This window comes from Leptosomus discolor, unplaced genomic scaffold (genome assembly GCF_034619465.1).
Source record: "Leptosomus discolor isolate bLepDis1 unplaced genomic scaffold, bLepDis1.hap2 HAP2_SCAFFOLD_35, whole genome shotgun sequence".
In the NCBI taxonomy this organism is placed as follows: Eukaryota; Metazoa; Chordata; class Aves; order Leptosomiformes; family Leptosomidae; genus Leptosomus; species Leptosomus discolor.
Window position 1 is genome coordinate 185,321 of NW_028237764.1, and position 22,905 is coordinate 208,225.

The window sequence follows — 22,905 nt, forward strand, 5'->3', positions numbered from 1 at the left end:
TATTTAATTGCAGGAATGAGGGACTGCTGAAAGAGAAAAAGTCATTGATAAGTGAGGGCAGATTGCGCTGAGCCAGTCTTATTCCATTTCCCATAGATATCTCCCACAATGGCTTCATTTTTGAGGGAACTTCAGACAGTCCCTTTTTGTGAGGTCAACATTGACGAGCAGGGACTCTACCCATGGGCTCCAGAGAAGTCAGACCTGTGCTATTGCAGTGGTGTCAAACAGCCCGTGCATTCAATAGCTGTTCCTGGCAATGGGTGCTTCACTTGAGTGAGAGGTATTTGCCTTGGTGACCGTGTGACAATTGTGCCTATTTATTGCAGTGTGATGGAATCAGCACCCAGACCAGCTGTGTCTGAGAGGGAAGAGCCCAGGGAGGGACCCAGCCCTTCCAACTCTGCTCTCCTGAACAGCAAAGTCTGGGAAGGAATCACTGTAGGCTGAGAGAGAATATTTCTCACCATCATTTTCCATCTCCAGGCTCTCTCCAGACATGATAAGAGCAGCGTGCCTGTGGGGGAGAATGGGCCTGTCACTGGGTTCCCATCACCCCTGCTGAAGTGCTCCCAGCAAGGGGGAAGGGCACTTCAAGCTCTTCAGCCCAGGGAGATGCTCAGGTGCCCAAAAGACAATGCCCAGCATCTCCTAAAGAGAGACTCACCTTGTTTCAGGTTACTGCACTCTACATTATCCAAAGCCCCCAACGTTCAGTGTCTCAGAATGCATCTGAGACAATCCCCTGACGTCCAATGCCCACAACCCAGAGCTTTCAAAAGCAAGAACAGGAGCAGCAGGAATATAGAAAAAAACACAAAGCTACACCCTGATCTTTCTGCGAATGAGGAACAGGAGAGGAAGGCAGCTGGCACTCGGGAAAGCCTTCTCCTTACACAGCAGAGCACAGCACCTCCATGCTGGTGACATCCCAGGCCAGCTGGTCTCAGACACTTTTATCTGCAGAAGGAAGAGGTTTATGTGTCAGGAGAGATGCAACTTTGCTGGGGATTTCTCCTTCTACCCACAGCTTCCCCCACAGATCCGTGAGGAACTCCCTGGCAGGATGAGTGCTGATCCTGGCTGATGACAGAGTCCATGCCCCAGGTAACAGCCACCTGAGGTGAAGAGACACAGCTTGGAAGGACAGCCCTGGGCACCCTTGGCTGCACATCCACCTTCACACCCTCACTCCATCCCCACCAGAAGGCAGCCGTCATGCCCTGTCCCTCTCACACTGCACTAGGGAAGCCCTGCTCTGCAGCTCGTCTTCCTCTTCTGCATCACAGACAGATCCCAGAGGTTGGACACATTCAGGAGATCCTGCAAGGAGCCACTGACACATCACCCTGCACCCAGAGACTTACTGTGTCAGAGGCTGGGAAGAGTTCTCCTCCAGTGAGCTCTCAGCCATCCTCCCCCTCTCCCCTGCCTTCAACCTCTCTCTGCCCCGCTCCTTTCTCCTTGGTGCCCACAGGCAGCCCCCTCAGCCCTGCTGCGCTTTGCAGAGCAGCTGCTGCTGGGCAGAGCTGTCTCCCTGCAGCTCTGCCTGCTTGCTAGGAGCTCTCCCTGTCCCAGGAGCCCAGCTCAGCTCAGCAGCAGAGCAGCAGCCCAAGAACTTTTGATGATCTCTCTGGTGGATTATATGAAGTTCATGAAACTCAGAGACTGAGGTGAAGCTGAGGAAACTTCTCGAGGAGTCAAAGTCAGAAGCAAACTCCAAAATTTCTTGGAGTGGTAATGGGTTCCACTGAGAGATGTTACTGACAACGCCTCCCTCGGGGCTTGTTAAAGGAGAAACCTGGAGGCGGTGAGGACAGGTAGGCAAAGGCAAGGTGAAGGTGGCTCTGATGCTGAGTAAACCTTGCTGTGCTTCATCAAGCAAAAGAAAGCCCTGACTCCCCAGCCCCTGCAAGGCAGACCCTGTCCCTCAGCCATTCCTCAGGGTTCTTCCTGGGGCAGGGTGATGTGGGGATGTGCAGTGCCAAGGGCAGGGCCAAGGTCCTCTGTTTCTGGGTTTGTGCTGGGTGGGCTGAGGAGGCACTGAGGTGCTGGTGCCGTAAGGTGAAGGGGTCTTCTGGTAGGCCTTGGGGGTTGAGACAACCGCCCTAGCCAAGGGGAGAAAGACCTCGGCTCTCTTGGGGCTTTTTGTCTTGCCAGAGCCCTTGAGCGTCTCCACCATAGGATGTCCTACAGTGTCCCACACCTGCGCTTGCCATTGCACTGTGCAGATCAGACTGTTCCCAGGAGAGGCCTGAGTGACACCTGAGGGACGTATTCTCCCTTCCCAGAGGCTGGAGGTCAGGACCTGTAGCCTTCATGGAACACCCCCAGGTTTCCTCAGCATCAGAGCGACCTTCACCGTGCCTTTGCCTGCCTGGGACGAAGGGAGCTCCTGGCAAGAGGGCAGTGCTGCCAAGAGCTCTGGAGTGTCCCTCTCCTCCCAGAATCACAGAACCAAGGAGGCTGGAAGGCAGCCAGCCTCCACCTTTTCTGGGCTTCCCCTTCATGCTTGGTTTTAGCCAGCAGCTCCTTTCTCAGCCATGCCAGCCTCCTGACACCTTTATGTGACTTCCAGCATGTCAAGGTGGAACATTCTGGGTCATGAAGAGGTGATCCTTGAGCATCAAACAGCTCTCTGCACTCGTCTTCTCTTCATGGCTGTAGGCCGTGGGTTCTTCTAGGGACGTCCCTCAGCAGGCCCTCCAGAAGACCTGTTCTTTACTTTCTTCCCATTTTCTCAGGATCCTCAACTCTGCCTTCTCACCCCTGACATTTCCCTTCCTAGCCAGCTCTTCCTTGTTTTGTATATGTTGTGGATTAACAACCCCAAGATATTAGGCACCACCCAGTGTCTTGCTCACATGTCTCATCAACCTCCGTGGGACAGGGGAAGACTAAAGAAGAGTAAAAGCAAGAATACTTGCGGGTTAAGGTGACCGTTTGCGGTCAACGGCCTTCTTGTTTCTCTTCCAAACCTCTTGCATCCTCACCCCTTTATTCACTGGTGTGGCACAGTCAGAAGCAGAGCGGACCTTTAGGCTTCTCAAACACTTTTCAGAAACAGCTAGAACATTTGTGTATTCTCAGCATGGTTTTAGTCACAAAACTGAGACATAGCACCACGGGAGCTTTCATGAAGAGAAGTAAGTCCAGCCCAGCCAGGCCCAGTCCAATCTCCACCCGTTATTCCATCCCATTTCTGTCATACTCAGGTCCCACACTACCCAAAAGACCTTCATATACAACCACCCCCTTCCAATCGTACTGTTTACAGACAGCTATCACTGCTTTAACTGTGGGCCACCCCTCTCAAATGTCCATGAAATTGTCCGTGAAGTGTCGACTGAGTTCGTCAATAACTTCTTTTCCATTTGGTATGGTGGTTACACAGGAGAGGAAAGGTGTGTTGTGTGGAGTTACTGATCATGACAAGTAGCTCAGGTTGGGTGAGGTTACCGGCTGGACGGTCAAGCACAGGGTGATGGTGAACAGAGTTCAATCTAGATGGTGACTAGTCACAAGCAGTGACCCCCAGGGCTCAGTATTGGGATCGGTCTTGTTTAACATCTTTATCGACGATCTGGATGAGGGGATTGAGTGCTCCCTCAGTGAGTTTGCTGATGACATTAAATTGGGTGGGAGTGTTGATTTGCTTGAGGGTAGAGAGGCTCCACAGAGGGACCTGGATTGGCTGGATCGATGGGCTGAGGACAATTGTATGAGGTTCAACAAGGCCAACAGCCGAGTCCTGTACTTGGGTCACAAAAACACCACACACTGCAACAGGCTGGGGATGAGTGGCTGGCAAGCTGCCCGACAGGAAAGAACCTGGGTGTGCTGCTCGACAGGCGGCTGAACGTGAGCCAGCAGTGTGCCCAGGTGGCCAAGAAGGCCAACAGCATCACGGTCCGTATCAGCAATGGTGTGGCCAGCAGGAGCAGGGAGGTGATTGTGTTCCTGTGCTCAGCACTGGTGAGGCCGCACCTCAACTTTTGTGTGCAGTTTTGTGCCCCTCACTCCAAGAAAGACACTGAGGTGCTGGAGCGTGTCCAGAAAAGGGCAACAAAGGTGATGAAGGGTCTGGAGAACAGGTCTTGTGAGGAGCAGCTGAGAGAACTGAGATTGTTTAGTCCAGAGAAGAGGAGGCTGAGGGGAGACCTCATCGCTCTCTACAACTACCTGAGAGGAGGTTGTAGTGAGGTGGGGGTCAGTCTCTTCTCCCAAGTAACAAGTCATAGGACAAGAGGAAATGGGCTCACGTTGCACCAGGGGAAGATTAGAATGGACATGAGGAAATACTTCTTTCCTGAAAGAGTTCTCAAACACTGGAACAGGCTGCCCAGGGAAGTGGTGGAGTCACCATCCCTGGAGGTTCTCAAAAAATACAATTCCATGATTCTATGATTCTTGCACTTGCCTAGATTTTTGAAACTCTCATTTAGGTGATATCTGCTGCAGTACTTGCTAAAATATACAACTAAATCTTGCTGTTGAAATTAAACTGGGAGGAGTGGCTGACACACCAGAAGGCTGTGTTGATATTCAGCGAGACCTGGACAGGCTGGAGAGCTGGGCAGGGAGGAACAGGTGACGTCATCAGCACCGGCACAACCCTGCTGCACACTCCTGCCCTAGCAGCTCCTGAGCCATCAGGGACAGCAGGAGGAGCTGCACAAGGCAGGGGCTGCTCTTCACCTGTCACCTGTGCAGCCACCTATGACGTCACCCAGCACGACCCATTTAGCTTAGTGTCCTGTTTTAATGTGAAGCAAGAACAGCAGGGGTAGCACTGACCCAAATATTCTTCATTTTCCTACCACAAAGGAACCTCAGAGCACTCCAGAGGGTCTGGTGGCTCTCAGCGACCCATGCAGTACTTTAGCCCTCCGGCAGCCTGTTCCAGGCAATAAAAGCCTTCATGTCTGAGCTGCGAGTGTAGTTTACTCACACGCACCTCACTCAAAAAACCAGAGGTGGGGAATGCTCCACTTGCACTTTTGACACTGACACTTCCTTACCGAGACGGTTACCACGTCTGCCCCAGCCAACCGCTGCTTCTTCAATGCAGTCATGGGGATCAGTTTTCCCCCAGATGAGATGTTCAGGCAGCTCAAGGGATGTTTTACTTCATTGCTGTGCGTCACATGTCAGTGATTCACTCCAAAGGTTATGAGCTGACCACTGTTACACACCACACAAACTCAGACACTCCACAAGAAGCGGACAGCTGACTAGGATGAAAGAATCCACTGTGAGAATGATTAAGCCCCTGCCTGTGACCTCCTCTATTACTCCTGAATTTGACACCTTCTGGATGGAAGAACAAGGCTAAAAACACGCTCTACTACCAGTCGGAACACGCACAGAGTTTCAATATTATAAAAAGCATTACAAAAGAAAGCTGACAAATCCTTCATGCAATTGGGATTTGAGAAGCAAACTGACACTGAACAAGGCAGAGCTTTCCTCCACGTTTTCTGATTCATGAGATCCATTTCTTCCCATCAAATGCATGAAGTAACTGTAAACAAGTAACCATCTCACTTTAATTGAAATATTAAATTAGCCTTAAAAAAATCATAACCAAAAAAACCTGACACTCAAGGATTTCAGGAAAGACATACTGTCAGCAACAGCTCCGGTCCCTACAAAGAGGAATGCAGATACAGAAATCCACACTCTGGTTACACAGAAAATGACATGACATTTTCTCAAGAAGAAACTTAAACATATTATACATCAGTCTCTAAGATCAGCTGCTTCAAGTCGGGAGCAGCCAGCAGCGGATCTCAGTGTTCAGGAGCTTTCCTGAGGTTTTCCCGCTATAAGGAAAGAGAGGTCAACAAGGCTTGGTGGGGGAGAGCAACTAGAATGTATGGGGTTCTGGCCAGGAGTGGATGAGGAGATAGCTGAGTTTTTGGGTGAGACTCAAGGGGCAGGCTAGCATGGGAGATACTGTTGTGGGTGTCCGTTACAGGCCACCTGACCAGGATGAGGAAGTTGGTGAGGCCTTGTACAGGCAGCTGACAGCAGCCTCACAATCACAGGACCTGTTGCTCATGGGGGGATTTTAACTCCCCAGATACTTGCTGGAAGGCCTACACAACCAGTCATTCACAGTCCAGGAGGTTCCTCCAGTGCATCGATGAGAACTTCTTGATGCAATTGGTGGGTGACCCAACAAGGAGGGGAGCACTGCTGGATCTCCTGCTCACTAACAAGCAGGGTCTGGTTGAAGCAGTGAAGGTCGAGGGCAGCCTTGGCTGCAGTGACCATGAGATGGTGGGGTTCAGGATCTGGTGTGGTAGGACCAGAATACCAAGCAAGATCACAACCCTGGACTTCAGCAGGGCCAACTTTGGCCTTTTCAAGCAATTGCCAGGGGAAATCCCATGGGACATGGTACTAGAAGGTAAAGAGGCCCAAAATAGTTGGTTTATGTTCAATTCTTCTAAGCTCAAGATCAGAGCATCCCAGTGGGTATTAAATCAAGAAAAGGAGCAGGAGACCCTCACAGTATAAAGAGGGAGGGAAAGGGCAAACTCAAGTGGAAGAAGAGAGTCTATAGATCTTGGAAGGAGGGAATGGCCACTTGGGAGTACTGTAAGAGTGTTGTCAGAAGATGCAGGGAGGCAACTTGGAAAGCTAAGGCCTCCTTGGAGTTAAGCCTTGCAAGGGAGGTCAAGGACAACAGAAAGGGCTTCTTCAAATACCTTGCAGACAAAACTAACACCAGAGGCAATGTAGGCCCACTATTGAATGAGGCACGTACCCTGGTGACAGAGGAGACAAAGAAGGCAGAGCTACTGAATGCCTTCTTTGTCTCTGTCTGTACTGCTGGAGACTTTCCTCAGGAGCCCCAGACCCCTGAGGCTCCAGAGGAAGTCAGGAGTAAGGAGAAGTTTGCCTTGGTTGATGAGGAGTGGGTCAGGGATCAGTTAAGCAACCTGGACATACACAAATCCGTGGGCCCTGATGAGACGCACCCACGGGTGCTGAGGGAGCTGGCGGAAGTCATTGCTAGATCAGTCTCCATCATCTTTCGTAAGTCTGTGGAACAGATGAGGTACCTGAGGAAAAGAAATGTCACTCCAGTCTTCAAAAGGGCAAGAAGGGGGACTCGAGTAATTACAGACCTGTCAGCCTCACCTCCATCCCTGGAAGTGTTCAAGACCACGTTGGATATAGCCTTGAGCAACCTGGTCTAGTGGGAGGTGTCTCTGCCATGGCAGGAGGGTTTGAACTAGGTGATATTTGAGGTCCCTCTGAACCCAAGCCGTTACATGATTCTATGATTCTCTGTTTCCATCACTGACTTCTGCAAAGTCATTTGGCATCAGCAACTGGTGTTTCTCTTCAACGTGGATCCATCTGTTACTTTTGGGAGAACAGAGGTGTCTTTATCTTGATTGAACACTTGTTCTTCTCAGGAAGGGGAGGGGATAAGTCTTGGGTCTCGAGATAATCATGCAGCAATTATATGCTAAGAGTGTTCCTCTCTTCTAATGTGTGTGCAATCTGGTGTGGAATTGTGACATCAGGCGAGACAAGTCGTTGGTGAGGAGATCCTGAGACACGCCCTGAGGCAGCCAGTCCCTGGGTGTCAGGGTGTGTGGGCAGGTGCCTAGGGTGGTTATCACCTCCCAATGCCTGTTCTTTGAAGCCTGAGAGGGCAGGTAATCCCGCTCCATGGACACACTACCTAACAGAAGGGTGCCTTGCCTACCCCAGTGAAACCCAGCAGCTCCTGTGGCTGTACTGGGGCTTGGTCCGTGTCTATCTCTTCAGTGCTGTCAGAAAATTATGGCTGAGATACAGACCCAAGTCATCTCTGAGCATGCCATGATTGTGCATGGACAAAATATTGGAGAACACCATGGTTGGGATGGGAACCCAAACTAAACCTGAGGCCACCAGGGATGAGATAGCAACCCAAGCCTCAAGTCACTAGAGGAATCACCCCAGCAGTAAAAAACCAGCCACACAAATGTGGATGGGTCTGTACCACCTATTAGTAGGGCAGGAGAACGAATTGAAGTATGAAGCTGTTCTTTTTCATGGAAATAGAAGAAAGAATTGAGAAAAATCAGCAAAATCAGACCAAAACTACCAGGTCACTGAACTTGAGAGACCATGGAAAAAAACAGAAATATAACAGGTCCCAGAGAGGGAAGGAGAGAGGTGCCTGGCTGCTCCACTGCTGGAACAGTCGGGCACCAGTCAGGAGTTGGAGGATGAGGAAGCTCAACAGCTGGAGTCACTCACCAGGGACAAGGGAAGTGACAGAGAAATCCCCGAGGAACATCAACACAACAAGAATATAGACCGGGTGCAACAATGGAAGTGGCTGAGGTGGACCAACACTGGGAACACAGGAGTTAACTAGTCATAAGTTAGTGGAATCCTGTAGGGTCAGGACATCTAGGGAGAGCTTCAATGTCCAGATGGGCTTGAGATGGTGGACTTGACCACTGAAGCCATTGCAGGTGTTATTCAGGAGTGTGACACATGCATCATAGTCAAGTGAGCCAAGCGAGCAAAGCCTCTGTGCTGTGAAGGATGGTGGCTGTGATATCAAACCAGAGAGGCCTCACAGATGGGTTATATCACACTGCCATGAACCTGCCCAGGCAAGTGCCATGTGCTTACTGTGGTGGAAGTGACAACCAGATGGTTGGCAACATGGCCTATGACGCAAACCACCTCCCAAAACACCATCCTATGCCTTGAAAAGCAAGTGCTGTGGCACCCCAGAAAGGCCTGAGGCAGACAGCAGGATTCCTTTCTGAAACACCCTCAGAAGCCCCTGGGCCAGGGAACTTGGCAATGACTGGGTGTGCCACATCCCCTGTCACACACCAGCCTCCGGAATGAGTGACTGAGAGAAGGGACTGTTAAGGACAAGAGTGAGAGCAAAGGGGGCTGGGAAATACAAGCGGTGGGATGCAGCCTGGGCAGAAGCCACCTGCCTAGTTAATACCAGAGGATCGACTGACCGACCTGGCCCTGCCCAGACAAAAACCTGCCTATTGCAGAAGGAGATAATGTCCCTATAGTGCACGTAGGGAACTATCCGGGAAAGACAGCACAGGTGGCTCCTTCCTCAGGAAAAGGCCAACCTGATTGTGGGATTTCTTTTCTCAAAGATGTGGGTGCACTGGGTTTATTTCTGGAAAATCTGATGTGTACCTGCAGTAGATTTAACCTGGGTAGAAAAAAACTCACGATTTGAGTTGTACATTTTAGAAAGTTCTACAGCACATATCACCTAAATGAGCATTCTAAAAACCTGAGCAAGTGAAGCAATGACCCAACCTGAGCTGGTTTCATGACCAGTAACTCCACACATGACACCCCTCTTGTCCTGAGTAACCACCACACCAAATGGAACCCAAGTCATGGACAACATTAAATCAGTGGACACTTTATGGATCGTTTCATGGACATGTGAGCGGGATGACCCATAGATAAGGCAATAATAGCTGTCAGTCACGTGATGGGAAGGGGTGGTGGCAGGTGAGGTGCTTTTGCACAGTGTGGGACCTGATTATGAGAGTAAGGGGATGGAGAAGGGGTGGAGGTTGGACTGGGTCTGGCTGGGCTGGAGATACATTTATTCATGGAAGATCTCAGCGTCTTGCATTTGATTTGTGACCAAAACTATGCTGAGAACACACTAATGTTGTGGCTGTTGCTGAAGAGTGTCTGCACAGCGTCAAGGCCTGCTCTGTTTCTGACTGTGCTCCAGCAGTGAATAGACTGGGGGGGTTAGAGTACAAGAGGTTTGGAGGGGACACAATCAGGGCAATGACCCCAAGTGACCATCTTAACCCACAAGGTTTCTTGCTTTTACTCTTCTTTCCTTTTCCGCTGTTCCACAGAGGTTGGAGGAGGGAGGTGTGCAAGCTGCAGGGTTGTGCCTAAATTCTTGCTGGGTTTAACACACAACATTTGCAAACAAGGAAGAGCTGGCTAGGAATGGAAAAGTCCAGGGGGAGAAGGTAGAGTTGAGGACACTGAGAAAACGGGAAGAAAAGAAAGAACAGGACTTCTATAGGGCAGACATTGGCCTGCTGATGGACCTTCTTAGAAGAACGGATGGGCTACAGCCAAGCAGAGAAGACAGGTCCAGAGAGCTGTTTGATACTCAAGGATCTCCTCTTAACAATCCAGAACAGTCCACCTTGACATGCCTGAGGTCACATAAAGGTGGCAGGAGGCTGGCATGGCTGAGAAAGGAGCTGCTGGCTAAAACCAAGCATGAAGGGGAAGCACAGAAAAGGCGGCAGCTGGCTGCCTTCCAGCCTCCTTGGTTCTGTGATTCTGGGAACACGGTGACACTCCAGAGCTCTTGGCAGCACTGTCCTCTTGCGACATGTCCCTCATACGTTGCGCAGGCGTCTCCTGGGGACAGTCTGATCTGCACGGTGCAATGGCAAGCGCAGGTGTGGGACACTGTAGGACATCCCGTGGTGGAGACACTCAAGGGCTCTGGCAAGAAAAAAAGCCCCCAAGAGAGCCGAAGTCTTTCTCCCCTTGGCTACGGCTGTTGACCCAACCCCCAAGGCCTACCAGAAGACTCCTTCACCTTACGGCACCAGCACCTCAGTGCCTCCTCAGCCCACCCAGGACAAACCCAGAAGCAGAGCACCTTGGCCCTGCCCTTGGCACTGCACGTCCCCACATCACCCTGCCCCAGGAAGAACCCTGAGGAATGGGTGAGGGACAGAGTCTGCCTTGCAGGGGCTGGAGAGTCAGGGCTTGGTCTTTTGGCTTGATAAAGCACGCCAAGGTTTACTCAGCATCAGAGCCACCTTCACCTTGCCTTTGCCTACCTGTCCTCACTGCCTCCAGTTTTCTTTCTCAACCAGCCCCCAGAGAGGCTTTGTCAGTAACGTCCCTCAGTGGAACCCATTAGTGCTCCGAGAAACTTTGGAGTTTGCATCTGAATTTGACTCCTCGAGAGGTTTCCTCAACTTCCCCTCAGTGTCTGGGTTTCACGGACGTGGCACCAAAACCACCAGAGAGATGATTAAAAAGTTGTTGGGCTGTTGCTGTGCTGCTGAGCTGGGCTGGGCTCCTGGGACAGAGAGAGCTCCTAGCAAGCAGGCAGAGCTGCAGGGAGACAGCTCTGCCCAGCAGCAGCTGCTCTGCAAAGCGCAGCAGGGCTGAGGGGGCTGCCTGTGGGCACCAAGGAGAAAGGAGCGGGGCAGAGAGAGGTTGAAGGCAGGGGAGAGGGGGAGGATGGCTGAGAGCTCACTGGAGGAGAACTCTTCCCAGCCTCTGACACAGTCAGTCTCTGGGGGCAGGGTGATGTGTCGGTGGCTCCTTGCAGGATCTCCTGAATGTGTCCAGCCTCTGGGATCTGTCTGTGATGGAGAAGAGGAAGCCGGGCTGCAGAGCAGGGCTTCCCTCCTGCAGTGTGAGAGGGACAGGGCATGACGGCTGCCTTCTGGTGGGGATGGCGTGAGGGTGTGAAGGTGGGTGTGCACCCGGGGGAGCCCAGAGCTGTCCTTCCAAGCAGGGTGTCTTCACCATGGGACTCTGTGACCTTGGGCATGGACTCTGTCACCAGCCTACATCAGCACTCATCCTGCCCCTGGGAGCTCCTCATGGAGCTGTGGGGAGAAGCTGTGAGTGGAAGGACAGATCCCCAGCAAGGATTGATCTCTTCTGACATATAAACCTCTTCCTTGTGCAGAGAAAAGGGACTGAGAGCAACCGGCCTGGGATGTCACCAAAGTGGAGGTGCTGTGCTCTGCTGTGTAAGGAGAAGGCTTTCCCAAGTGCCAGCTGTCATCCTCTCCTGTTCCCCATTTGCAGAAGGATCAGGGTATTGCTCTGCATTTTTTTTCTCCAATTCCTGCTGCTCCTTTTCTTGCTTTTGGAAGGTCTGGGTTGTGGGGGGAGTGTTAGGCATCTCATATGCATTTGAGTCACTGACCCTGGGGGGCTGTGGGCAATGCAGTGTGTGGGACTTGGAAACAAGTTGATCCTCCCTACAGGAGGTGCTGGGCACTGTCTTTCAAGCACCTGAGAACCTCCTTGAGGTGAAGAGGTTGAAGTGTACTTCCCCTGTGCTCAGGGCAATTCAGCATGGGAGGGTGGGAACTCAGTGACAGCCCCATTCTCCCCCACAGGCACGCTGCTGTTATCATGTCTGGAGAGAGCCTGGAGATGGAAAATGGGGGTCAGAAAGGTTCTGTGTTGGCCGTGAGTTATTGCAACCCAGACTTTGCTGTTCAGGAGAGCAGAGTTGGAAGGGCTGGGTCCCTCCCTGGGTTCTTCCCTCTCAGACACAACTGGTCTGGGTGCTGACTCCATCACACTGGAATAAATAGGGACAATTGTCACACAGTCACTGAGGCAAATGTGTGTCACTCGACTGAAGGCACTCACTGCCAGGAACACCTACCAAATGCAGGGGCTGTTTGACAGCACTGCAATAGCACAGGTCTGACTTCTCTGGAGCCCATGGGCAGAGCCCCTGCTCATCAATCCTGCACCTACAAAAAGGAACTGACCGAAGTTCCTCTGAAAAAAGAAGTCATTTTGTGTGTTTTCTCTGAGAAATGACATAAAACAGGCTCAGACAAAACTGTCAATATCTTCTCCTCTTTCAACAGTCCCCTATTCCTGCAGTGAAATAATGTCCAATGGCAGCTCCATCACCCAGTTCCTCCTCCTGGCATTTGCAGAGAGGCGGGAGCTGCAGCTCTTACACTTCTGGCTCTTCCTGGGCATCTACCTGGCTGCCCTCCTGGGCAATGGACTCATCATCACCACTGTAGCCTGTGAACACCGCCTGCACACCCCCATGTACTTCTTCCTCCTCAACCTCTCCCTCCTTGACCTGGGCTCCCTCTCCACCGCTCTCCCCAAAGCCATGGCCAATGCCCTCCGGAACACCAGGGCCATCTCTTATTCGGGATGTGTTGCCCAGGTTTTTCTCTTTGTCTTCTTGATCACAGCAGAGTTTTGTCTTCTCACCGTCATGGCCTACGACCGCTACGTTGCCATCTGCAACCCCCTGCACTACGGGACCCTCCTGGGCAGCAGAGCTTGTGTCCACATGGCAGCAGCTGCCTGGGGCACTGCTTTTCCCTATGCTGTGCTGCACACGGCAAATACGTTTTCACTGCCCCTCTGCCAGGGCAATGCTGTGGACCAGTTCTTCTGTGAAATCCCCCAGATCCTCAAGCTCTCCTGCTCAGACACCTACCTCAGGGAGGCTGGGCTACTTGTGGTTGGTGTCTGTTTACTCTGGGTTTGTTTTGTGTTCATTGTGGTGTCCTATGTGCAGATCTTCAGGGCCGTGCTGAGGATCCCCTCGGAGCAGGGACGCCACAAAGCCTTTTCCACCTGCCTCCCTCACCTGGCCGTGGTCTTCTTGTTTGTCAGCACTGGTATCTTTTCCTACCTGAAGACTCCCTCCATCTCCTCTCCATCTCTGAACCTTCTGCTGGCAGTTCTGTACTCGGTGGTTCCTCCAGCAGTGAACCCCCTCATCTACAGCATGAGGAACCAGGAGCTCAAGGACGCCCTGAGGAAACTGATGACTGGTTGCTTTGCAGAAGCAGCAATGAACTGCTCATCTTCCCCTGCCTATCACTAGTAATGGAACTCATTACAGGCCCAGCCTCTCTTTGGTGGGTTGTTTGATTTGGTTTCTTTGAGGTTTAGCTTGCTCGGGGAGTATTCTGTCCTCAAAAATGTTGACCTTCTTCATCCTATTTCTATGCCAGTCTCTGCCTGCCTTGTGTGCCTCAGAGACTTTGTGTAAATAAGGAGCTGTGCTGTCTGCGTGTTTAAACCAAATAAAGGACCCTGCACTGACTTGTTTGTCTGAGTTCCTTTCTCCAAGTTGTTTTCTGGAGCTGCAGGGACAGCATCTGTGTGCAGAGGTGGAGGGGGCAGTAGACACCCTGAGCTGGATCTGCCTCTCATCCTCACCAGTATGGCCCTGGCCACCACAGCCCACTTGCTCTGCAGAGCAGCACCACCAGTTCAGGGTCTGTGGGGAGCTTGGGGAGGGGGTGCAGGAATGGCCATCCAGGTCAGCAGAGATGAGCTCTGTAGGGAAAAGTCTCTGTGGGGAGATGGGATGTCCTGGGAGAAGAGCAGGGCACCATGTGTGTGTGCAGGGGGGACATTGAAAGAGAAACCCTTTGGTGTGGGTGTCAGCTCAGGTCAGGCTGCCCTTTGCCTGGGTCCAAAGGACCTTCCTGAGGATCCCCTAGGCCAGTTGTCTCCTGCTGTTGTGGGGAGCAAGTTTGGGATGTGGGGCTGCAAGTTCCCCAGGGTGGGCATCTCCTCAGCATGCCGGCTGGATGAACTTTCTCTGTAGCCTCCGTTTCCTTCTGTGACACCAGTCCTAGCAGGGCTGCTTTGCTGGGCTTGACTGGGGAGGCAGCAGAAAGGAGTCAAGATTAGGGAAGGGCTGGGCTGGCTGGGCTGGCGAGTGCCCCCGACAGGAAACAGCATTGAGCTGGGGCGGATTTAGGGCACAGACTCCTATTGGGGAGAAACTGAAGACCTTTATTGTTTGCTACAGCATCAATATATCCTTTTCTCTACTAGTACAACCACCACTAAGTAAGCTGTGACTGGTGTACGGGCATTGTCCACGCGCCACTACCACTAGCACCATTGGCTGCTGTCCTAAAGGCTTGTGTTGTTCTCGAGTCTAAGGGTCTGCACCTATTTACTTCCCTGTTCTCTTCCTTTACTCTTGTTCAAGGCTCAGGGCAGGAGCTGCCTGAATCCTGTTAACTCTTTCCATCCCTTCTCTCCTTGTTCCTCCTCAATTCCCCCTTTCTGTTTTTCCACCGTATAGACACTTACTGACGTTCAGAGGATCATTCCCTACATGCAAGATAAGAAACATGATAATATTAAAATTATACACATGATTATACATAAAATCAAAAACCCAACCTTGATTAAGATTTCCAACCATTCCCTCAGGCCCTGATTGTTTAATAAGGTAGCTAAAGGAGCCATGAGGATGCTAGCTACATTACAATGCACACCTATCAACCCTCGTAATCCAGTTACTTCTTTCCCAATTACTTCTACATTATCTATGTGTAGTCCAACAAGGCACGTGTGAAAAGGCTGTTCTGGTTGTGCCATCAAGACGTAGAAGGCTGTCTGGTTCAAGGCATGAGCCAAAGATACCCGTATGTTACTGCTGTTCTGGGATGTCAGCGTCGGTGTCAGCGTCTTCATCATATTTCCCATAGTCTGTATTGATGTGATCAACACTTCCACTCCCAGCAGCGTGATTAGGTAGATCGCCATCCCCATATTTTGTTTTTTCAAGCCACAGCCTTACACACTGCACTGGAATCCACTCTGGTCCTTGATCTGAGGAAACACAAGCATACCCTCTACCCCACGTTATTAACATGTATGGTCCTTCCCATTTCCCTGTCTGTAGCAAACGCACCCAGACCTTCACGTTTGGGTTTAGTGTATCTGACATTCCGGAACCTAGGCCTAAAAAGGGTTTAATTAGAGGTAGTTGTTGGTCCCCTATGTCGTTTCTAAGGTCTACACAATTCAAGACATAGACCATTTTCCATAAGCTTTTCTGCGGGCTTTCCCCCTGCATTCCCCGTTTTGGTTTTTGCAGCATGTTTTTTAGAATTTGGTGAGTGCGTTCAACGATTGCTTGTTCTTGTGGAGAGTGTGGAATGCCCATGACGTGTTTTACACCCCACATTTGTAAAAACATTTGTGTCTTTTTGCTGTTATATCTGGGGCCATTATCTGTCTTTATAGTTGCTGGTATTCCTCATACTGCAAAGGCAGCAGTCCCGTGTCTAATAACGTCCCTTGCTTTTTTCCCTGGGTTCAGCTGTTGCCCATATCGCCCCTGAATAGGTATCAACTGAAACACGTACCCACTTCTGTCTTCCCAGTTCTGAGATGTGCCACATCTGATTGCCATAATTTAAGCGCTTGGAGACCTCGAGGGTTAACTCCAGTTGGGCCTGCGGCCGCAAATTGTTGACAATCAGGACACATACGCACAATTGCATGAGCATCATTGCAGGAAAAACAAAATAGTTTTTGAAGAGCTCGAGCAGATTGGTAGAAAAATTCATGTGATAATTGGGCTTGTTTTAAGATCTGTGGTGTAGGCGCCGCCCAGGCCAGGGCAGTCAATCTGTCTGCTTCCCAATTCCCTTCTGCTATAGCTCCAGGTCAAGTAGTATGGCCTCGTATATGTAGTACGTAAAAATCACTTACCCGGTTGTTGACCAAACTCCATAATTGTTTAAACAGGGAAAATAACTGCTCTTTATTGACATGTTTTAATGAAGCTTTTTCTATTCTTTGAACGAGCCTGCAAACATACTGTGAGTTAGTGACTATGTTCAAAGGTTCACTCCACCTTTGGAACACCTTAATAACTGCAACCAGTTCTACAATTTGGGGCGTTCCTGAGACTGTACGAATCTCCCTCTCCCATTTTAATCCTTCTTTCCAAACTATCACTGCTCGTCCTGATTCTCTTGAGCCATCGGTAAATACTGTGCGCCCAGGTACGGGAACTGGGCTGCATCCGGGTCGGGCGATGATGTGCTTGTCTTTAAAAGACACGAATAATTTGTGTGACGGTAAATGAATACTGATATTTCCAGTAAAATTCAGCAGCGCAGTTTGAAGTGGTAGACTATTTGCCATTCTCCATCCCAGACAGTCTTTTGTAAATGGTACATAGAGAATTAATACTTCTTGTCCTTGTAATTATACTGCCCGTGTCTGCCCTTTACAAATTAACATTGCAAACATCTCTGCCCTGGTTATAATGGTCTTTGTTGGCTGATGTAGCAGGAAGATCTGCTCTATGAGGATGAGGGGGTCTGCTTCAGTCTCCACCCATTGTCCTAATAATGCCAAGGGTTGAGAGGATGTGTTTATAATAAAAAGTTGGAGGCCACGACCCTCCCTTAGTCGGCCCGCTTGCCTTGACTGAATTGCAAGTTCAACAAGGGCTAGAGCTTGTTGCGCTTCCAGTGTTAGACTACGTCGCGAATCCAAGGCAGGGTCACCCTTCAACAACATGAACAAAGGCTGTAAAGTATCATTATTGATTCCCAGTAATGATTAACCCAATTGACAGCACCTAAGATTTTTGGCAGATCATTTAGCGTTGTGATTTCCCATTTCAAGGCCACCCTCTGGGGTTCTACAGTTCGTTCCATTATTTTCCACCCCAGGTAGTGCCAAGGGGGTTCCTCTTGTACTTTTTCAGGTGCTACCTGGAGTCCATCAAACTGTAGGGCCTTCAACGTTTCATTGACCACTTCCTTCAGAATTGTCAACTCAGCCCCTGCAATCAAGATATCGTCCATATAATGATACACCAGTATCTGCGGGGGCTGTTCACGAACCCCCGAGAGTGCCCTTGCAACATACATTTGACAGATAGTAGGGCTATTCTTCATTCCCTGAGGCAAGACAGTCCAGTGACAGCGTGGCATGGGTGCACTATTGTTAATAGCTGGAACGGAGAAAGCAAAGCAAAAACAATCCTGCTTTGCGAGGGGAATTGTAAAGAAACAAATGGATCCATTACTATTATCGGCCAATTTGATGGAAATACTGTGGGAGAGGGAACTCCGGGTTGTAAGGCTCCCATATTTTCTATCACAGCGTTGATCTGCCTCAGGTCATGTAACAAGTGTCATTTCCCAGTCTTTTTCTTAATGACAAAGATTGGTGTGTGTGGGAGGACATTTATGAAATAAGGGACATGTGAACAATCCAGCCTTTCCAGAGAATCTGAGCTGGGACGTACCGGAACTGCTGAAAGCATAAACAACTTGCGGTGCAGGGGGCATGAACATCTTACAGGGGCAGGAGAAGAGACAGCCGCCATTAATGACGCAGTTTTAACTCCTGAAGAAGATGGGTGTGAACATCTGTGAACGTGACTTGAACATGACTCGCAATGTGGCCAATCGGGTTGGACTATGGGCCGTTATTTGCGATGAAGCCAATCAGTATTTATTGGGTGTGGTGGAGGTTTATAAATTGCACTGGAAACACGGAAATAAAGGTTCACTTGTTAGATCACATTGATCGTGTCAGTGTCCTCACGCAGCTCCCGCAGGTGGGGGGAAGGTGTTTTAAGATTTGGTTTTATTTCTCATTACTCCTCTCTGAGTTAATTGGTAATAAATTACATTTCCCTTCAGTCGAGTCTCTTTTGCCCGTGATGGTAAATGTTGAATGATCTCCCTGTCCTTATCTCAACCCCACAAGCCTGTTGTTATTTTTTTTTCTCTCCCCTATCCAGTTAAGGAGGGGAGTGATAGAGTGGCCTTGGTGGGCACCTGGCATTTTGGCCAGGGTCAACCCACCACAGGGGGACACAAAAGCCACAGCTGAGTGCACCAAAGTTATGTTTGCTTTCTTCTGTGGTCATGGGGCACCTGAGAGCTGTCTCTATTGTCGTCAAGGGAACACACGTGGTGGGTCATTCATTCATCCTGGAAGGGACCTCGGCAGGTCTCTAGGCCAAGCTAAACAGTACACAGTTGGAGAAAGAAGAAACGAGCGTGGGCTGTAGGCATGCTGGGCTGTGTTACTTTAAGATAGAGACTCAGATAGACAAAGAGAGAGCATGGATCCGTCCAGGAACTGGTCTTTCCAGAACAGAATCACAGAACCACTGAGGCTGGAAGGCAGCTAGCTTCCACCTTCTCTGTGCTTAATTCTCACGCCTGATTTTAGTTTGAGAGCTCCTTTCTCATCCATTGCTGCCTCTTTCCACCTTGGTGGGAATTCCTATATGTTGGGTTGGACCATTCTTGGTCATGAAGAGGTGATCCTTGAGCATCAAAACAGCTCACTGAGGAATGCACCTGCCCACAGGCATCCACCAGTCCTAGGTTGACAAAATCGCCATCCCTAACTCTTATACTAACAAGTCTTTACCGTATGAAGTTTTATTTATGTCCTGGTTTGGGCTAAACCAGAACTAATTTTGTTTTAGTGCTTTAAGTTTTCAGTTAAGTCTCCTCTAACTAACGGCATTTTCTGAAACAGGAGCATGTTTTTCCAGACAGTGACTACTCCCAGCAGTGATAAGGCTGAGGGGAGTCAGTACCAAGGAATGGGATGCAGAGAGGCCCTTGCTTATACTTGTTCTTGCAGCGACCAAGGTCACTGCTAGATCTTGTACTGCGTGTTGGGGTGTCGGGTGTGAAAAGGGTCACAAGCACGTAAAAGTTCACACCTGCGGGAAGGAGCAAACCGGACAGGTGACCCAAACCTGACCAACAAAGTGTCCCACCCCGTATACGTCATATTCAGTATAAAGCTGAGAGATCACGAGAGTCAATCTCTCTTCTTCGATGGCCAATGTCTGAGGAGGACTCCGTCTGTTCTTCTGTCGTCGATCCCTGATCCCTGAATCCAGGGCCTGAGTCCAGCTCCTGCATCCTGTCCCTGTCTGCTGCCCAGTCCAGCCTGGGACTGCCCCAGTGCCAGCCCCGCAGTGTGGTGGTGACGTATCGTCATCAGGGTGGGGGGAGTTGGATTTGGCATTGGTTTTGTACATATTGTATATATTTAATTATTTCCTTATTCTTATTAATATATTTTCTTTTATTGTTATTATTTAGTTAAAGCTGTTTTAGTTTTCTTTTCCAAGCCATAAAGTCACTCTCTCTTGTTCTCTCTCCTTTTCACTTTTGGGAGGGGAGAGGGGTTAGTAGAGAGCGTCTGTCATTCGTTAGTGGCCGGCCCAGCCTCAAACCTTGACAAGTACCTTTCTTAAGATAGCTGTATGTCGCTCCCATTGTATACTGATTTACCATGCCTGAGGAAGCAAACTGAAGGCCACCAGCTCGTCACAAGTACCAGAAGAACAGCCCTGCCATGGACAGAAGGACTTTGTTTCTTGGAATTTGTGAGCCGCCCTTCTCTACAGCGGAAGGACCCTACCTTGTTGGTGGTCACTCCTACTACCCACAGCATCTCCCCACAGCACTATGGGAACGTCCCAGGGCAGGCTGAGTGCTGACCCTGGCAGGCAGCAGAGTCCCTGACCCGGCACACAGCCCCTGGGGTGCAGGGACCCTGCTCTGCCCTGGGCACCCCTGCCTGCACACACGGATTCACATCCTGCAGACATCCCCAGGAGAAAGAAGTCATCATGCCCTGTCCCTCTGAAGGTGCAGCAGGCAAGCCCTGTTCTGGAGCACGTCCTTCTCTGCACCAACCATCGAAGGTGCCAGCTTTAGATCTCTCCAGGAACAGCAGCTGCGACGTTGTCCTACAGACAGAAACTTACTGTGTCCAGGGCTGTGAGGATGCCTCCCCCAGTGAACACTCAGCTCCCCCTCCCTGCCTGCAGGCAGTGCCCTCAGCCCTGCTGCGCTTCGCAGAGGAGCTGCTCCTGGGCAGAGCTGTCTCTCTGCAGCGCTGCCCGCTTGCCAGCAGCTCCCTCCACCCCAGGAGCCCAGCCCAGCTCAGCAGCAGGGGAGCAGCCCAAGGCAGCCCTTTCCTGCCCCCTCTGGGCTCCCTCCAGCTGTCCCTGGGGCTCCAGGGGAACCTGCTCTCAAACAGGCTGAAGTCAGCACTGAGGTTCCCTCCCTCAGCTGGGCACAGAGACTGACTGCCAGCTGTGTCATTTCAGCTATCAGAAAAAGAATTGGCCTTGACAGCACCTCTTCTTCTCCCATCAACAGCACACACAGGGTCTTGAACACTCCGTACGAGGAGTCCTTACGGCAAGTCAAAACTTGCCTGCTTCCACAGCTGGGGTGCTTCAGCCTAAATGTGCAGCAATGTCTCAGCCAGGGCCACAGGCAGGATGAACTGGAGCCGTTCCTGTGGGAGACAGAGCTGTGACACGGTGGCAGCCAGCTGGTCCTCAAGGACAGCATCCTCCAAGCTCAGCAATAGTCCAGATATCAATTCAATATAAACTTGAAAGGCAAATCAGGGGCACCACAGTGAGTGTTTGCTACTTCAGGAATATTTAAAGGAGAATCAAAGTTACTGTGTGGGCACTGCTGGATTTACTAAGAGCAAGTGAAGACAGATCTGAGGTGCTCCATGTCCTCTTTGCCTCAGTCTTCCCCAGCAACCTCTGCCTGGCCTCTGACATGAGGCAGGACTCTGGAGGAGAACAGCCAGGACTGGGTGGGGATCAAGTCAGGGGTCCTTGAGCAAACACAATCCTTAGCAGGCTATGGGACAGGAGGGACAAGAGCCAAGGGAGCTGAGAGGGCAAACCAATGTCACAGTGAGGTCACTCTCTGTTGTCTTTGAAAGGTCATGGAGATGGGAGGGATTCTCTGATGACTGGCAGCACCCAAAAGCTGCAGGCACCTTTCAAAGATTCCCACAGGAGGAGCAGGGGGAACTAAAGGCTGCGCCTCAGGGCATGTCCACTCAGATCCTATTCCTGGGTATCTGAAAGAGCAGGTGCCTGGATGTACCCAGGGGAGATTGCACCTGGCCATCCTCTTTGCTTTCCATAATGGAAGGACAGGATTGCTGGGTAGAGGGAGAGCGTGGTATCTTTTACTTGGAAGTCAGGAAAGCGTTCAGCATCATCCCCATCTTGTGTCTAAATTGGGATATTATAGTCTGTGCGGGTGGATAAGTAGGTGGGTAAAAAACCAACTGGACTTTTGGGCTCGGAGAGACATGGGCCGTGCGTAGTACTCTACCTGGAGGCATCTATCTAGTAGGGACCTGCAGGTGTCTGTACAATAACCTGCCTTGTTTAACATGTTATAATGACCCAGGGGAGAAGAGAGAGTGCTTTTTTATAACATTTGTGGGTGATAGAACATCGACGAACACAGACACTACACTGAAGTTGGGGCTGCAATCCCAAAGTTTCCTTAGACAGGCCAGCAGGATGGGCCAGTAGGAACAGAAGCTAAAGACCTATCCTTGAAGTGGACTAAGGCCCTGCAATGACAGAGGCCAGGGACTGCCTGCGTGGGAAGCGGCTCTCTATGGAAGGCTCTGGTGGTCCTTGGGTTTCAACAGGCAAAACATGAGCCATCAGCAAAGGTGGCCAACTGCATCCTGGGCTGTGAGCAGGAGCACAGCCAGTGGAAGGGATTATCTCCCTCTGTTCAGCACTTTTGAAACCCCATCCAGATTCCTTCTCTACTTCGTTACTCCCGACAATGACAGAGAGAGATTGGTAAACTGGAGGAAGTTCAGTGGAGGGCCACTGAGGCGGTCATGGCTGGAGCACAAGTGCTGTGAGAAGAGCCTGAGAGCTTGGGTTGTTCAGCCTTGAGAATGAAGATCTCGGGTGGACACGCAGCGGTGTGGCTGATTGGGGCTCATGGCTGTGATCCAAGGCACAAGGACAAGAGGCAGTGGGCTGAAACAACAAAGGGTCAGACTAGACACAGGGAGAATCTTTTCCACCACGAGCACAGTCAAGGGCTGGAAGCTGTTTCCCAGGGAGTCTGCACCAGCTCTGTGCCAGAAAGGGAGCAAGACTTGCTTAGATAAAGCCCTGACTGATCTGGGCTAGCCCTGCTTTCGGCAGGAGGTAGGTCAAGACACCTGCTGAGGTCCCTTCCAGCCTGAATGAGGCTGTCCTTCCTTCCCCTTTATGTTTTCAGATTTGGGAAAGCTCTCAGGTTCTCCCTGACCACAGGAGTAATTTATATGAGGTGTTGGGCTGCTTCACAGATGCCCCCAAACATCCCTGACCACATCTTCTCCCCAACTCAAATTCCTCTATTTTGTTATTCTAGTATCCTCCAAAAAGAACCACCTACCCTTTTAATCTAGAAGTGTGTGACACCTCCCTGCAGAGATGGTGGTGGAGGCAAATGCTTCTGCTGTGCCAAATGTTACAGCAGTGGCAACAGCCACAAACATTTTCCCAGAACAGCCTCC

The 22,905-nt window shown here is 50.6% G+C and overlaps 2 protein-coding genes across 2 annotated transcripts in view; both read left to right on the forward strand.

Annotated features, from left to right (window-relative positions):
- Positions 1–12,652: 12,652 nt before the first annotated feature.
- On the forward strand, positions 12,653–13,618 carry LOC147412877 (olfactory receptor 14A16-like). The gene has a single exon (XM_086480756.1). It carries the CDS (start codon positions 12,653–12,655, stop codon positions 13,616–13,618), a length of 966 nt encoding a protein of 321 aa, XP_086336882.1.
- A 6,561-nt stretch (positions 13,619–20,179) lies between these two features.
- LOC147412878 (olfactory receptor 14C36-like) overlaps positions 20,180–22,905 on the forward strand; it is a 28,335-nt gene continuing 25,609 nt past the window's right edge. Inside the window, exon 1 of the mRNA XM_086480757.1 lies at positions 20,180–20,330. Coding sequence (XP_086336883.1) covers positions 20,180–20,330 — 151 coding nt within the window. The remainder of the gene's footprint in view (positions 20,331–22,905) is intronic.